Source organism: Hyperolius riggenbachi, chromosome 6 (genome assembly GCF_040937935.1).
Source record: "Hyperolius riggenbachi isolate aHypRig1 chromosome 6, aHypRig1.pri, whole genome shotgun sequence".
Lineage (NCBI taxonomy): Eukaryota > Metazoa > Chordata > Amphibia > Anura > Hyperoliidae > Hyperolius > Hyperolius riggenbachi.
In genome coordinates, this window is record NC_090651.1 from 59,200,104 (window position 1) to 59,215,641 (window position 15,538).

At 42.9% G+C, this 15,538-nt stretch overlaps 1 protein-coding gene across 15 annotated transcripts in view; it reads right to left on the reverse strand.

Moving 5' to 3' along the window:
- The window catches only part of NFIA (nuclear factor I A), a 678,234-nt gene that overhangs the window by 119,702 nt on the left and 542,994 nt on the right, over positions 1 to 15,538 (reverse strand). For all 15 annotated transcript variants that reach the window (XM_068239372.1, XM_068239376.1, XM_068239384.1 and 12 more), the window contains exons 5-6: positions 7,806 to 7,923; positions 5,107 to 5,234 (exon numbers count right to left, since the gene is read on the reverse strand). In XM_068239372.1, coding sequence (XP_068095473.1) covers positions 5,107 to 5,234; positions 7,806 to 7,923 — 246 coding nt within the window. The remainder of the gene's footprint in view (positions 1 to 5,106; positions 5,235 to 7,805; positions 7,924 to 15,538) is intronic.

Consider the following 15,538-nt stretch of genomic DNA (forward strand, 5'->3'; position numbering starts at 1 on the left):
AGCACTCATGTCCGAGTGCTTCTGAAGACGAGTGGCTCCATACTGCGCATTTGCGCACTTACCATGGGATAGTTAAAAAAACATTTTAGGAGTAAGATGATAAATACAATTGTTTATCTCATCAGTTTATTTTCACCTAGGGTTCACTTTAAGATTGGGCTCCCCTTAAAACACTGGATCTATCTTCTCTCAATCCAAATAATTCTGATAATCACGGCCAAATCTGGAGGGGAATGGACTTAATCTGAAATGTATTTTTTTCCCACTGGATGCTACTGTTACCCTGAGGTAAAGCATCTTGCCCAGAGCATCTACAAGATGACAAGGTGACAGTTGGACCTTCCAGTCACCATCTCATGTTTAGGTAGAGGCCTTCTAATAATTAAATAGGAACTTCAGCCTAATCAAACAAAATGTCAATAAGTTACATTAGTTATGTTAATTAAAATAGATAGGTAATATAATCTCTCACCCACCATGTGTTAAAATAACAAAATTTGTGATTTCGTGAGGGCAGCTATCTTTTTGGTTGAAAGGAGGTGACAGGGAGCATGAGACACAGTTCCAACTGTCCTGCGTCCTGAACACCCCTCCTAGCTGCTAGGCAACGAGAACAACATCAGAAATCCCATCATGCTTTGCACAGCATCAGGGGAAAAATACCCGGGCAGTTTTCTTTGATGCGGCGGAGCTTAGCTTCTAAGCGGCTAAAAATTAGGCTTGGGTATCAAAAACTAAGTTCAGATGCTGTGAACCTGTTACAGAAACACCAAGCCTTTTCAGTGCTGCTGAGTAGATTTTTAGTCTGGAGGTTCACTTTAACATTTAGTAAGCGCAGACATTTTTACCACAGTATTTTCTGCAGCCTCACTTGAAGTTATAGCAAACTATAAATCAGAGTATAACGCTGCAAAACCTGCACGTGCAAGGAACATACAAGAGGTTTCCAGGTAAAAACAAAGTCAAAGGAAGCCAAGGCAATCAATATTCATGGGGATAATGATCGTTCTCCAAACCACAGCCAAAATAAAACAGTAACAAAAGCTATTTATCTTGCAAGTTGTGTGACGGTTTCACTATGCGCATACCCGCTCCATCTTACCTGCAAATTTCCTTATCCTCTTATGGGCCTCTTCCAAGAGCAACGAGAAATGCGTTGGGAACGCATAAAATAATGGTAAGGCTTAAACCACAGACTGGGTGTTTATAGTAATGTGCACTTAAATAGACACAGTAATATTCCAAAGGCATGAAGCTGGTCAAAATTAAAAAAGAACTTCTTAAACACAGCGCAAGCAGACATCTTAAAGGGAACCCGAGGTGAGAAGGATATGGAGGCTGCCATATTTATTTCCCTGAAACCAATGCAAGTTGCCTAGCAGTCCTGCTGATCTTCTGGCATCCGTAGTGTCTGAGTCAAAACCCTGGAACAAGCATATGGCTAATCCAGTAAAACGTGAGTCAGCGAACTTGATCTACATATGCTTGTTTAGTGCCTATGGCTAAAAGTATTAGAGACACAGGATCAGGACGACTGCCAGGCAACTGGTAATGATTTAAAGGGATACTGTAGGGGCGTCGGGGGAAAATGAGCTGAACTTACCCGGGGCTTCTAATGGTCCCCCACAGACATCCTGTGCCCGCGCAGCTACTTACCGATGCGCCGGCCCCGCCTCCAGTTCACTTCTGGAATTTCTGACTTTAAAGTCAGAAAACCACTGCGCCTGCGTTGCCGTGTCCTCACTCCCGCTGATGTCACCAGGAGTGTACTGTGCAGACACAGACCATACTGGGCCTGCGCTGTGCGCTCTTGATGACATCAGCGGGATCGAGGACACGGCAACGCAGGCGCAGTGGTTTTCAGACTTTAAAGTCTGAAATTCCAGAAGTGAACCGGAGGCGGGGCCGGAGCATCGGTGAGTGGCTGCGCCAACACAGGATGTCTGCGGGGGACCGTTAGAAGCCCCGGGTAAGTTCAACTCATTTTCCCCTGACCCCCCTACAATATCCCTTTAAAGGGAAAAAAAAAAACACGGCAGCCTCCATATCACTCCATCCTCATGTTCCCTTTAAGAGTGACTCTGTAGTGGATCCATCCATATGAATCCACAGTTACATCCTGAAACAGAATTGTTTAATAATAGCTCTTCTTACCTTGAATAAAATGTATTTTCTTTAAAGGACACCCGAAGCAAAAATAATAAACTGATGAATTAAACAATTGTATTTATCTTCCTTTTCTTAAAAATCTACTATTTAAGTTTTAACTGTTTTATTGTTTTTGCTCAATGATACATTTATTGAAGTATGCCAGAGCTAAAATCTATGAACTATTGACCCTTTTTAGCTCTTTAGCTAGGAAAGTGTTTAATAGTGGGAATTCCTTATCAGTGATGGTCACACTGTAGTCACTTCCTGTCTAAGTGAGGACTGAGTCAGCCACTTACATACCTGATATTTAACTCTTTCAGGCAGAGAAAGAAAAAAATGGAACACAGCATAGTAATTTTTGTGCTAGGCACTGTGCATACCCATGTCTATCTCATAATGTCACATGTCACTTCGGGAATCCTTTAATAAAGCCATATCCAAATTTTAAGAAAGATGCAATTCGCTCCTACGGGGGCATTGCTCATTAATTTGCCTTCTGACTGATCAGCAAAGAATGAAAATGAAACCGTAGAAGTGAAGACTGCTCTGATATCATTTGAAGGCATATTTACACTTCATTGAAGACAACAACTGTTAACATTGCTGGCAGTCAGACTAATTATCAAACTGGTCTTCTAATTAAATTAGAAACAGTAGAGTGTTGTACTGTGTTAAAATGAGCTAATAAAGGAGAGATTATTCTCGGCTTCCTCCCAAGAATTACCACCTACCTAAAGTGAAAAGTCTGAGTATTGACTCTTTCAATAACATGCAAACTAGCCGTATGATTAGCTATTAGTTTTATGCCGTGTTTATGGCTTCAGACCACAGCTGAAAATTGAGTTTCAGCCCCTTTTAAACACTTCAATTTCAGGATGTAGCCATTTATTCACTCGTATGGGCTCACTACAAGGTCACAGTAGAGGCAAGTACTAGACCTGAGTAAATGACTGAAGATTAACCCCCTCCCTCAATCAGAACTGCCCAGAATGCAAATAAAACATGTGAACTTTCAATTCAGTAATGAACCAATGAGACTAGCACCATCATAATTAAATTATGTCTCTTATATTTTAGATATGCAAGGCACATTGCAATAGCAGCAAGTAGGAACATTTCGGAGTTACAACCTCCTTTCTCAAGCAGCGCCAAGCGCCTCACTAAGTGGGATAGTCCCGGTCTCATTGTTCATTGAAGATTGATGTTTGCTGTGCTGCTGAACCAATAGACCAGGCACCTCCATACCCTGCGCAGGTGTGCTGCCCACCCTAAACTCCACAACTTTCAATTCAATGTCACAGATGTGGTCATGTGACTGGGGTTACTGCCTCTTGATGGATTATATTGGTCCATTTTCAAGTTGCATAAGCCTGTAATTATTTGCATTCCATTGACCATCATGACCACAAGTTTGATGATTAATTAAATGCAATTGCAAATGCGATTAAATGCACTTTGGGATAATTTTTATTTTAAACATGAAAGGCATTGAATTGGCATGAAGTAGAGGTCCTACAGGTTAAATAAGTTTCAACAATTTCCGGCCAAACTTCCCCAAAATGACAATTAAGTTTTTTACACTGTCACTGACCAGGCAAACGGCATAATAGCAGTTTATCTCCCTCAGTATCTTCAGCTGAGAATTTGTCCCCTAGATGCCCATAACTATATCACAGTTAGGACCAATCAAAAGGTTGTGGTGTTATTGCCTTTAACCAATTTGCTCTATGGGTATGCATTTTTTACGCCAATTTTAGGTTGAGATTACATTCATAAACACTTATCTGACATATTGCTTTAAGGTCCATGTTACACGACTGAATTAAAGAGACTCTGTAACAAAAAAAGTTCCCCTGGGGGTACTCACCTCGGTAGGGAGAAGCCTCTGGATCCTAAGGAGGCTTCCCCCGTATATATTCCCCCTGTGCAATATTTACCTTTTCTGGCTCCAGCGGGGGGCGCTGTTGCGGCTCTCCGCTCGGAAATAGCCAATCTCTGTCAGGTCCGCTCTACTATGCAGGCTCAGGAGACTTGCGCCTGCGCAGTAGAACAGGCCGACAGTGATCGTCTATTTCCGCCTATCTCCGAGCGGAGAGTTGACTGTGACTGCACCTGCGCTGGAGCCGGGAAGGTAAATATTTACATCTCCGCTGTTTGGAGGGGCACAGCGAGACCGCCGTGGGACACAGGACGACGGGGGAAATCTTGATAGGATCCGGAGGCTTCCCCCTACCGAGGTGAGTACCCCCCAGGGGAACTTTTTTTGTTGTTGCAAAGTTTCTTTAAGGTGCCCATACATCAGACATTTGCCTTAATGGAAGCGCAAGCCCTGCTGCCAAAATGACTGGCCACAGAGTATGGTAAGGACATTGTGTACACCACTGAAGGACAACAGGTCAGATTTATTAATACCACCCAAAATACAGAACACCAACACCAGTTTTATTAATATCAGTGTAAGGAACATAGGACCAAATCTGGTGCTAATGCCCAGTGCAAGGATTCTGCAACTGCTTTTCTTTTGCATTAGTTTTTTATTTTGTATTTCCTTCATACTGCCCCAGTGTGTGATGTGACTGTTGTAACTACAGAAAATATATCTAACCATGAAAATCTATACAAAGCCATGTAATAAAAGAGGTGTTGCATGTACAGATGGGGACAAGTTGTCCTATGACATTAACAACCACAATGACATCTAAGCAGACAAGCTATGATGCACAAAGAAGAGGATATTCTTTACGGACCATGGTACGGACAGAAAACGCTACACGCCACATTGGACACCTCACCACACACACAAACACACACACACACACACACACACACACACACACACACACACACACACACACACACACACACACACACACACACACTACAGGCTGTAAATGCTGAAAACCACAAAACTCACAGTCACCAACATCAAAAAGCAATGTACGTTCAGGTCATTACCTGGCTCAACATCATGCCAACTGCTCGATTGGCTGCCGCTTCCAGGTGATCTTCCCTGGTTCGTATAAAATGGCTCTTCCCCAGGACTGTCCATTTCATCCTCTACAGACTTGAGGCGCTTTGTGGAACTTGTTAAGAGAAAAGGTAATATTGAACTACAAACCCGACACCTAGTGTTCAAGTCTAATTAAAACCAAAAACAAACAATAAGGCAAATTCTATTACCTATCAGACTGGACAGAATAGTTTTTCACAGATCATATATACTTTGCATTGCACGAACGTGAACGTATGAGGAACAACAGATACCGGACTACATTTACCAGAATCTCTGCATTATAGCCATGTGACCACATGAGGAGGTAGGACTGGCAGTCACAGGAAGTAGGTGGTGAGAAGTTGTAAAATATTTTGGTAACAGGAAGCTAGAGACAGAAGAAGGCCCTATGGACAAGTGTACAGCTAAGGCCAAGCAAGGCTACTCAATGGGTCTTTCAATTTGAAGTCTTTTGTGTAAATTATTCTTTTTATTTTCACTAAACAACACCTCCACTTTGTGAATTTACCTTGTTCACTTTAAGGTTTACTTGGGCTTTAAGTACCCCTGAAGTGAAAAAGTATTTTATGGATTGAGCCTAAGGTGAGCTAAAGCAGGGCTTCCCATCCCTGTCCTCAACATTCACAGGTGAGGTAATTAGCGTATTAGCAGAGCTGACTGACTACCTCAGTGGATTTCCACAAAACATGATGTGTTAGTGGTATTTCAGGACAGGGTTGGGAAGCTCTGGACTAGATTACCTGCTGCTGACTTTGTTAATAATGGGTCACTGTGCTAAAATGCCCTAAAGAGACACTGAAGCAGAAAAAGAATTATGATATATTTAATTGGTTGTGTAGTACGGATAATTAGTAGAACATGAAAGTCATGGAGCTCAATGGCTCTTTTGCATAGATAACTGGAGTTTAACTCTTCCTGTACTGGAAACAATATTAGACTTATGTATCTGTTCCTAATGTTTTATTTCTTAGCTGTATTACACATACAAATCATTATTTCATAATTTTTTTTCGATTCAGTGTCTCTTTAAAACCAGATACTGATCTACAGTATAGTGCAACATCCTTTACATTATTCAATACATTGTCAGTGTTACTGTAGCTAGAGGGATGGAAGATTAAACTGTGTAGATTCAGTACACCATTCCTGTCATTTATACTAAAACTGAAAACTGAAATGTCACACCCCTGATTAGCAGCAATGTTTCTGTTATGAATGTGTGCAATTCTGTCATGAATTACCTAAACTGTGGAGTCCTTAATGCACACGTGCATTGGAGGAGGGCACGTCTGAAAGACTCCAGGTTATGTGTATGCATGGGGCAAAGGGTGCCCAGCTTAATGTACATACAATGGTCATCCTATACAATAAAACGCAAGTGTCCCTGTGTCATCAAATGAATGGTTGTGTGTCCCTGGCTTTTTTGTACTGAGCATGTGCGCAGCCAGGGCAGTTAGGACACAGGGCCGGATCTGACAGTTTGCTGTGTGTGGTTCACAGAGGTTCTCATTGCATTGTGGGAAATAACAGCTTTTTATCGGGACGCGTATGTGCACGAATTGCGGGGGGTAGCGGCTGTGACCTAGTGCCCGTTCTTTAACGGGTGGGCCTTTTTACTAGTGAGATATAAAGGGCTGGTACAATGTTGCAGTGAGCCCATTGATGTGCATGTGCAAAAAAGGCATACCTAACCTTTAGAAAGGCCATTTACCATGCTTTCTCCAATGCTGATATTGCTCTTTCTTCTGTAGCTCAGTGTGCCTCAAATATTTATTGCTGACTTCCTGTTGCAATTTAGCGTAACTTTCTCAATTTCAACCGAACGCCGCCTGCCTGATTACTGTGCATGCTGTCTAGTGACTATCCTGACCTCCAGTTTGTTGCCCGACTCCAACCCAGTTTTGAACCATTGTCTATTCGGATGCCACCCGCCATGTATCGCCTGCTTTTTGCCTCATGGTATCTGCTGTTCACTCTGTCATCAGTGGGGCAATCCCAAGGGGCCTAATCTGGTGGCCATTTTCAGCACAGTAGTCGGTTGCCCACTGGGGGTCAAGACAAAACAGAACATTTATATTGCACTTTTCTCCTGGTGGACTCAAAGTGCCAGAGCTGCAGCCACTAGGACCTGCTCTATAGGCAGTAGCAGTGTTAGGGAGTCTAGCCCAAGGACTCCTTACTGAATAGGTGCTAGCTTACTGAACAGGAAGAGCTGAGATGCAATCTCTGGTCTCCTGTGTCAGAGGCAGAGCCCTTAACCAGTATACTGACCACTATCCAGGGGTGTTGGCTCATCATCCCTAGTGGCACCCTCTAGTGGAGACCAATAGCATCTCTGCACCCTTGGAAAGCCAGAGTCTACCATCAATGCAAGAGTCAGCAGAGTACCTGAAAACCATCACTGCAGCTCTAAATAAGGTTTTATATGCTTATAAAAGCAAAGTAATAGAGCTGAAATTGTGTTTGCCATTAATCAATGCCATATACAGAGCCAAATTGAGAGCACTATGTTTTTCTCAACAAAAGAAACATTTATTTTTACAGAAAATCTTTTATTTTGGCAAAAAGTGTTTTGTTGTCTGTAATACATCATGACTGCACACTCTGTACACACTCGCCCATGCTGTCATGCAGTAGTTACCTAGTGGAGGAAGTGCTGGGTAGTGACCTTCTCATTGCTCCAGGGCTCATGCTGTAGTATGAAGAGCTATCCAGGTCTGAAATGGGGAAGTTAGGACCCGTTCCTGCAGCAATGGGTGCTGGAAAACAACAAGGGAAATCACTGTAAGTTTATCAATGTGAACACACAACTTTGTTATGTGAAAAAGTCAAACATTTGCCCATGGGATAAACAGTGCGTCAGTTCATCATGAATTCATGAACAAAAAAAGCAACAGATGAATTATTATAGTGGTTAAGCGCCATCTATACTTCAAAGTCTATTATGTCCACCCACCATTCTTAAGTAACTTAAACTTGCCCTCCAACACCTTAAGGGGGGGGATGATAAATTAATACACTACAGAATAAGTTACAAATATTGAGAGAGAGAGAGAGAGAGAGAGAGAGAGAGAGAGAGAGAGAGAGAAATCAAAAAATGATTAATATTCGCCATGTAACTTGCTCATGTTGTTTGTTCCACAATGAGCCTGCCAGGCAGCCTTCTGCACAGCCCAGGAGCCTGGCAGTCCAGACCACACCCACTCCTAAAGGGCTTTGTTGGGGGGAAGGTGGTGGGAAGAGTAACTAGGATGTCCTGCATCACCAACCTCAGATTCAGCAACCCATTTGCAGTGTGGGAGGGAGGAGCTCTGATGCAGTCATGTGACCATAACAAACCTCTGTGATCCAGGGATAAGAGCTGTCATTTGAGAATATGGATGTAAACCACATTTGAAAGATAAAATAATATTTTCCCCTGAAGCCCAGCCTTAACACGCGCTACCATTATTTACACTGAACTGACCACATTCTAGTATATACAGTATTTTATTTTTAAAAAAGAACTGTGATAGGATTATAGATGACCTCTGACGTAAAAGACGAGAACCATTTTTCAGCTCCCTGACAGCCGCCCCAGAAGGCGTTAAACTGATGAATTTGCATGAAGAAAAGGAGCCGAAGAGTAATTTGTGTAAAAGGTAACGGCGATACGGACAGCCATAACTCAGGCCGCCAGACTGCTGCAGCACTGAGCTCTTATGGCGGAGAAAAAACACCACGTTGCAGTCAGTCTGACATGAATGGAAATCAATCAAAGTGGATGGCTGCAGCATGGAGAGCCCAGACGCACTCCCACTCCTAATAGACGCCCATTGTGCTTCTTCATCACTGCGGCGCAGGGCTGTCATCTCTATCAACCGGGCCACCCACATCTCTAACACAACTGACAACTCTCAAAGAGGACCTGTGCTGAAATCCACTGTAACAAACACTGATGTTGCACTCAGGTCTTTATAGAGACTCATTTATGAAAACAAACGGATAACGCTGCTGCGGTTCGTCACGAGTTTGCATGACTTTGCAAGTCTCTTCGGAATATTTAGAAAACTCTGGAAGTAAAATTGTGATGGGGTAGTGAGGTTTTATAATGAGAGAAAAAAACAAATGCTGTAAAATTGATGTTCTATATCAGAGTTGTCAAACTCAATCACGTAAGGGGCCAAAATCTAAAACCTAGTCTAAATCGTGGACCAATTTTTGTATTAAGATTTAAAGAGACTCTGAAGCGAGAATAAATCTCGCTTCAGAGCTTAAAGTTAGCAGGGAACCGTGTGCCCCTGCTAAACCGCCGCTATACGGGGGTCCCTTCACCCCCAAACCCCCCACTGCAACACTTGGTCGCAGACTTGGTCGCTCCTGGAGGCAGGGCTAACGGCTGCAGCCCTGCCTCCATTCGCGTCTATCAGCGGCGCATCGCCGCCTCTCCCCCGCCCCTCTCAGTGAAGGAAGACTGAGAGGGGCGGGGGAGAAGCGGAGATACGCGCTGACAGATGCGCGTGGGGCATGGCTGCGACGGTTAGCCCTGCCCCAACCAGGAAGCGCTCCCCCGCTGCACCGAGGGGATTTGGGGGATCAGGGACCCCCGTTAAGCCGCGGGATATCGGCGGTTTAGCAGGGGCACACATGCCCCTGCTATTTATGAGGTCTGAAGCGAGATTTATTCTCGCTTCAGACTCTCTTTAAAGGAAATCTAAACCCCCCAAAAAAAAGAGATTTTCACTTACCTGGGGCTTCCTACTGCCCCATGCAGCCATCCTGTGTCCTCGCAGTCACTCATGGCTCTTCTGGTCCTCCGCTGCCAGCTAGTTTTGTTTTTGCCGACTAGGAGTCAGCCGACCTCCATGCGTACCTTTTTACACATTCCCGCTGGTGCAGAAAGCAATCGTGGACATTAACACATACATTTTTACGCGTTATGGGTGCAATGTGTAAAATTTTACGCATTGCACCCGTAACGCGTAAAATGTATTTGTTAATGTCCATGATAGCTTCCTGCACCAGTGAGAATGCGTAAAAAGGTACGCATGGCGGCCGGCCAACTCCCAGTCGGCAAAATCGAAACTAGCTGGCAGCGGAGGACCAGAAGAGCCATGAGTGATTGCAAGGGCACAGGATGGCTCCATTGGGCTGGTAGAAGCCCCAGGTAAGTGAAACACTTTTTTTTTTCGGTTCAGGTTTCCTTTAACATTTATTGAACAGACTGAGAACTTAGTTGTGACGTCATGTGCAGTGAGCTCCAGGCCGCATAATTTAGGATGCATGCAGGACAGCTTCCTGTACATGCCTGCCCCCCCCCCCCCGTTTTTCTACTTAGTTCAGCTCTGGTGTATTTTAATATTGACCTGGTCTAGTGCCGCTTCTTGACAGCCACATGCTCTATGCTGCATATCTCTGGCTCATGATATGCCACGCGATTGGGAGAAAGAGGCATGGAAGCACAGACTTCCAGGAAGAACAGCTTAAACCCATCACTGGAGTAAGTAAATATTACACTGGTCCACTGTGCTACTCTGCAATGTGTGGAGAGAGTGCTGGGGGTTTACCAGCCACTGGGGAGGGTTAGATCCCATGCTTTTGTTAGGGGGTTCCCGTGGATTATTGCTGCACCCCAGTTCAAACTGACAAGGTTTCAATCAGAAAGCCTGTCACCAGTGTGCTCCCCTGGATGGGAAGGCAGTGTGCTGTCATTCTAGTGGCAGTACTCGCTTCTGCGTATGCAAGATTTTTCATTAGCTGAAGTCGAATACCGTAATTTAATTTTAGCCAGGTTTACAGTGGCGGTTCTGAGGGTGGGAAATCATGGCATTTTACTACTCTCTAAAGCCAAAGACTGAGTATATATACCTGTGGCCTGTGCATACTGCTGCAGATAGGGAATGCTGCAGATGTGCAGATGAGAATCGTTAAAAAAAACATGACTTGCGGGGTTCAGGTTGTTTTACCCCCACTCTGCCATGTATGGTTACAGGACTGCGTTAGTTTGTCAGCGGTTTTCTACAGTGACCTACACAGTGCAATGCAAAGGTGTCCTGTTAAGTGCATAGCCACTCTGCAAATACCTGCAGTTTCAAGCATCTGCACATCGGTCAGTGTGAACCTTGCCTTTTCAAGCATCTATAGTAATATTGCCCAGTGGCCTTCACATTAAAGCGGAATATAACCCTGCATTTCAACTTTGCTCTAAAACATTATTTACAGCATATTATATGCAAAAAGCATTTTTTTTTTACTAGACCAGCATTGGAAGGGTTAAACAAAGAGGATTTAAGTTCCGTGCAGACGTTCAGATAGTTACATTCTATTTAGTTATATGTATATATTTAGAAATGCTACACACTCTTTGGCTGTCCTCCAACTCCTTCTCAGTGAGAGAGATGAGTCACAACAAACACTTAGATACATTTGTGTAAACAAAAAGTATCTAACTCAAGTTCGGATGCGTCTGCAGAAATCTCCAGGGACTTTAAAGCCCTGTGTAACCCTTCTAATACTGGTCTAGTAAAAAAAAATGCTGGTTGCATATAATATACTGTAAATAATGTTTTAGAGCAAAGTTGAAATGCAGGGTTATATTCCGCTTTAAGGCTTGGTTCACACATAACAAGGAATCCAGTCCTGTCAGTTTTACAGTAGACAGCTGACAAATTCTGTATGTGTTTCTATGGTTGGGTTCACACATAAATGCGTACATTTTCAGTCCAGTCCTGTCAGTTTTTAATGTGTTCTGTGGCTGTGTTCGCACATTAAAAAGGCGTACATTTCTGGTCCAGTCAGGGAAAACTAACAGAAAACTGATTCAAAACTGACAGGACATGACTGGAAAGTTGCATATTTATGTGTGAACCAAGCCTAGTATGACTTAGCTGCTGCTGCAACTGTTAACTTTCTACTGAGCTGCCAGAACAGAAGAAAATAGAGAACTGAAAACAGGTAGCTATACCCAACATGCTCATGCCAGTCTCTGCAAAGGAAGCAACTGCACAATGATGAGGGGCTCTAAAGTCATGTGCAATATAATAATGGGGGCAGAATAACAGGTGGCACTAAAATGGTGTATGTGTGTGGGGAGTATAGCATTATAAGGCATAGTAGAATAGGGAGTACTATAAAATAAATGGTAAACCCGGGATCTGTACAATAAGTGGATAGTGAGACATTGCAATAAGGGGTAATGGGATAGGAGGCAGAGTAAAAAAGGATTGTTAAAGCTATAATAAGAAACACCACAGCAGGCTACTATAGAGAGTACTCAGGGGCATAACTAAAGGGGAGCAGCACCTGCAGCTGCAGGGGGGCTCAGAGCTGTAAGGGGGGGCAACTATTACTTAACTCCCTCCATGCTTCAGATCAGGTGTTTTTGTGGCTACACTTGCTAGGGGTGTAAAGATTAAGATATCAAAACTAGTTTTAGGACCCCCCTCCTAGGCTGTGAGGGTCACCAGGGGTACGCAAGGAAAAGGGCGTGAACATTGTGGGGCCCCATCAAAGTTTTGCTGGGGGCCCCTTGACTTGTAGTTATGCCCCTGAGAGTACTGTAAACATAGGAAACCTGGAATAGACCTAAGCAAGGAGGCTGCTACAATAAAAAAACAACAAAACACTTAACTACACCCACTTTTAAAGATCACACCTTCTGCAAAATGAATCTCCACTCCCTTCACTAATAAAGCTTCTTTAGGGTGAAAATACTGAGCAAGGCTGCTCTGACTGATACAATTCCAGTCATCTTACCCCTCCTAAAATGAAGCCTGACCTTTACCTGCTGACCAGAACTCCTTCATAAAGGGGTTTCCTGTGTTCTCACTAAAAGTCCCTTTAAGCATTTGTAGCTTTCACCATTTACCACGACCCGCTGAATGAAACAGCCAAGTCTAATTTGTAAAATAAGTTGTATAACATTTTCACGGATTCCTACATACCTGCAAAAATATGAGTAGGCATTTTTGTAATAAATGTATAGTATCCTCAGTGCTACATTTTACTACGCTGCTTACAGCAGAGTATTTTAATTACTAAGCATAACTGTGCCTCTCTCTCCCCCACCGCCAACGGTGAACAAGACTTCAGGCCGCTTGTACAGTACCAAGGTGAAATGTAATTAAATTAGACCATTTTCCATAATAGCAAAAATTTATGGCTATAGACGCTGCAGAGCTGCTCTAAAGGACGTCTTCCTCCCAGAGAGGCCGAGGTAGAGGGATAGAGAGGCTAGCAGGGAGCAAGAGAGAGATTAGGAGAGAGACTGACTGGAAGATTGACGGGGATGGGGGGGGAATTGGGGAGAGAGAATATATAGAAAGAAACACAGGGGGAGACAAGAGGAGAGAAAGGGAGAACACAGATAAAAGGATACAAAGGAAGGAAGTGATGCAGAGGAAACAGAGAGATAGAAGCACCCAAAAGCCCCCTAGAGAAGTAGAGGTAAAGCGTGACTGATGGCAAGAGAGGAAAGGAAAGAGAGAAATGGAAAGAGAAAATTATCTGGCTGAGCAGGGTATAGGGTTTTTCTTTGGCGATTCTTGTAAGGGCCAAGAATACCTGTGAGAGGTGAGAAGTAGGGAGCCCAATGGTGCACTATCGTCAAGTATAGGGAGGATAAACTTATATAAATATATACTCACAGTTCCTGCAACCACGTATAGGCCTGCAGGGAATTAACCATCCCTGCTCGGTACTCCAGGTCCTGCTGGATACTGGATGGTCGCTCTCCTTTAGTACAATAGACTTTCCAGAAAAACTGCAATGTGCGTTCTATTTTGGTATTTTTAAATATAAATAAAAAAAATTATATAATAAAAATAGAGGTAATTGCTTATTTCTCCAGCAGATATAGACACCAGTTCAACTGGAAAAAGGTATTTATTCAAAAAGCAATCTGACAACGCGTTTCACAGGTCATGGCCCGCTTCCTCAGGTCGCCTACACTATCTCCTATGCTATCAAGGCATTTTGCATTGACCTGAGGAAGCGGGCCATGACCCGTGAAATGCGTTGTCAAATAGCTTTTTGCATAAAAACTTTTTTCCTGCTGAACTGGTGTCTATATCTTATGGAGAGGTAAGCAATTACCTCTCTTTTTATTATCTATTTTTTTTATTTGTATTTAAAAATACTAAAACAGGAACACACATTGGGTGCCTCCATCCTACCCACTACCTGGCTGAGCAGGGAGAGTTTCAATGAAACTGAACTAGAGTCAAGGAGGCAGAAAGTTCCATATTTGCCTAATAGTGTATAAAATATTTTCATGTCACTACAGCACATAGGCAATCCTTCTCGGTTCTGCTCTGCAGTACACTGGAATGAGGTTTATAGTGGACCTGAACTCCTGCACAGCACAGAAGGAAAACAAGAGAGAAATCCACCCTGTATGTATTAGGAGAGTTTAGCCTGTCTAATTCCCCCTCATCTGTGACTAATCACAAGTAATTTGATATCTCTCAGGTGTGTCAGCTCAGGAACAGGCAGAGCAGCTAATTTGTAAACAGAGGATGTTAACCTTATGTCTGCACCCATGAAAGCAGGTGAAAAGCAGGAGCCAGGCGACTCAGCCACAAACCAGTGAATAAATAAAAACAGTATCAATGAGTAGCTAGTCATTGATACCGGTTTTATTTGATTTAATAAGGAATTCAATAAAGGCTTGCATTTTCCACGGGACATTGTGCAGAACCTCACTTTTTCATCAAAGCAGGAAGTAAACACTGTGGATTTATTGCAGAATTTCTATCAGCTACGCCAAATAAATTGTATTGTTTAAAGTTATTATGCTGTTGCTCATCTTTTAGAGCAGATAGGATGTTTTGAGTTTAGGTCCGCTTTAAAGGGAATCTGAAGTGAAAAACTTAGGATATAATGATTAGTATGTGTAGTACAGCTAAGAAATAAAACATTAGCAACAGAGACATAAGTCTAATATTGTTTCCAGTACAGGAAGAGCTAAACTCCAGTTGTTATCTATGCAAAAGAGCCACTGAGCTTCATGACTTTCAAAGTCACAGAGCGCTCTGTCTTCTGAAGCTTATTATCTCAAGTGTCTGTCACTGTATTTTTTTTTTTCCTGCAGAGGACAGTTCAGAAGTGCACTAGCCTGCTCTGTAAAATCATTTTGAATGCTGAGTAGTGTGTAAACCGCAAATATTAGAGAATGATGCAATGTTATTAAAAAAAACCTATATAACTGAAAATAAAAATATGAGAATATTTTCGTTGCTACTAATGTTCTAGTAGTTATCTGTACTACACAACCAATTCATTATATCATTTTTTTTTTGCTTTAGTGCCTCTTGAAGTCTTTGATGATTAGTAATAGTTATATGAAGGCTGAACATAATGAAGGCCATTGGTTCACCATAGGACCTTTTAGCTACA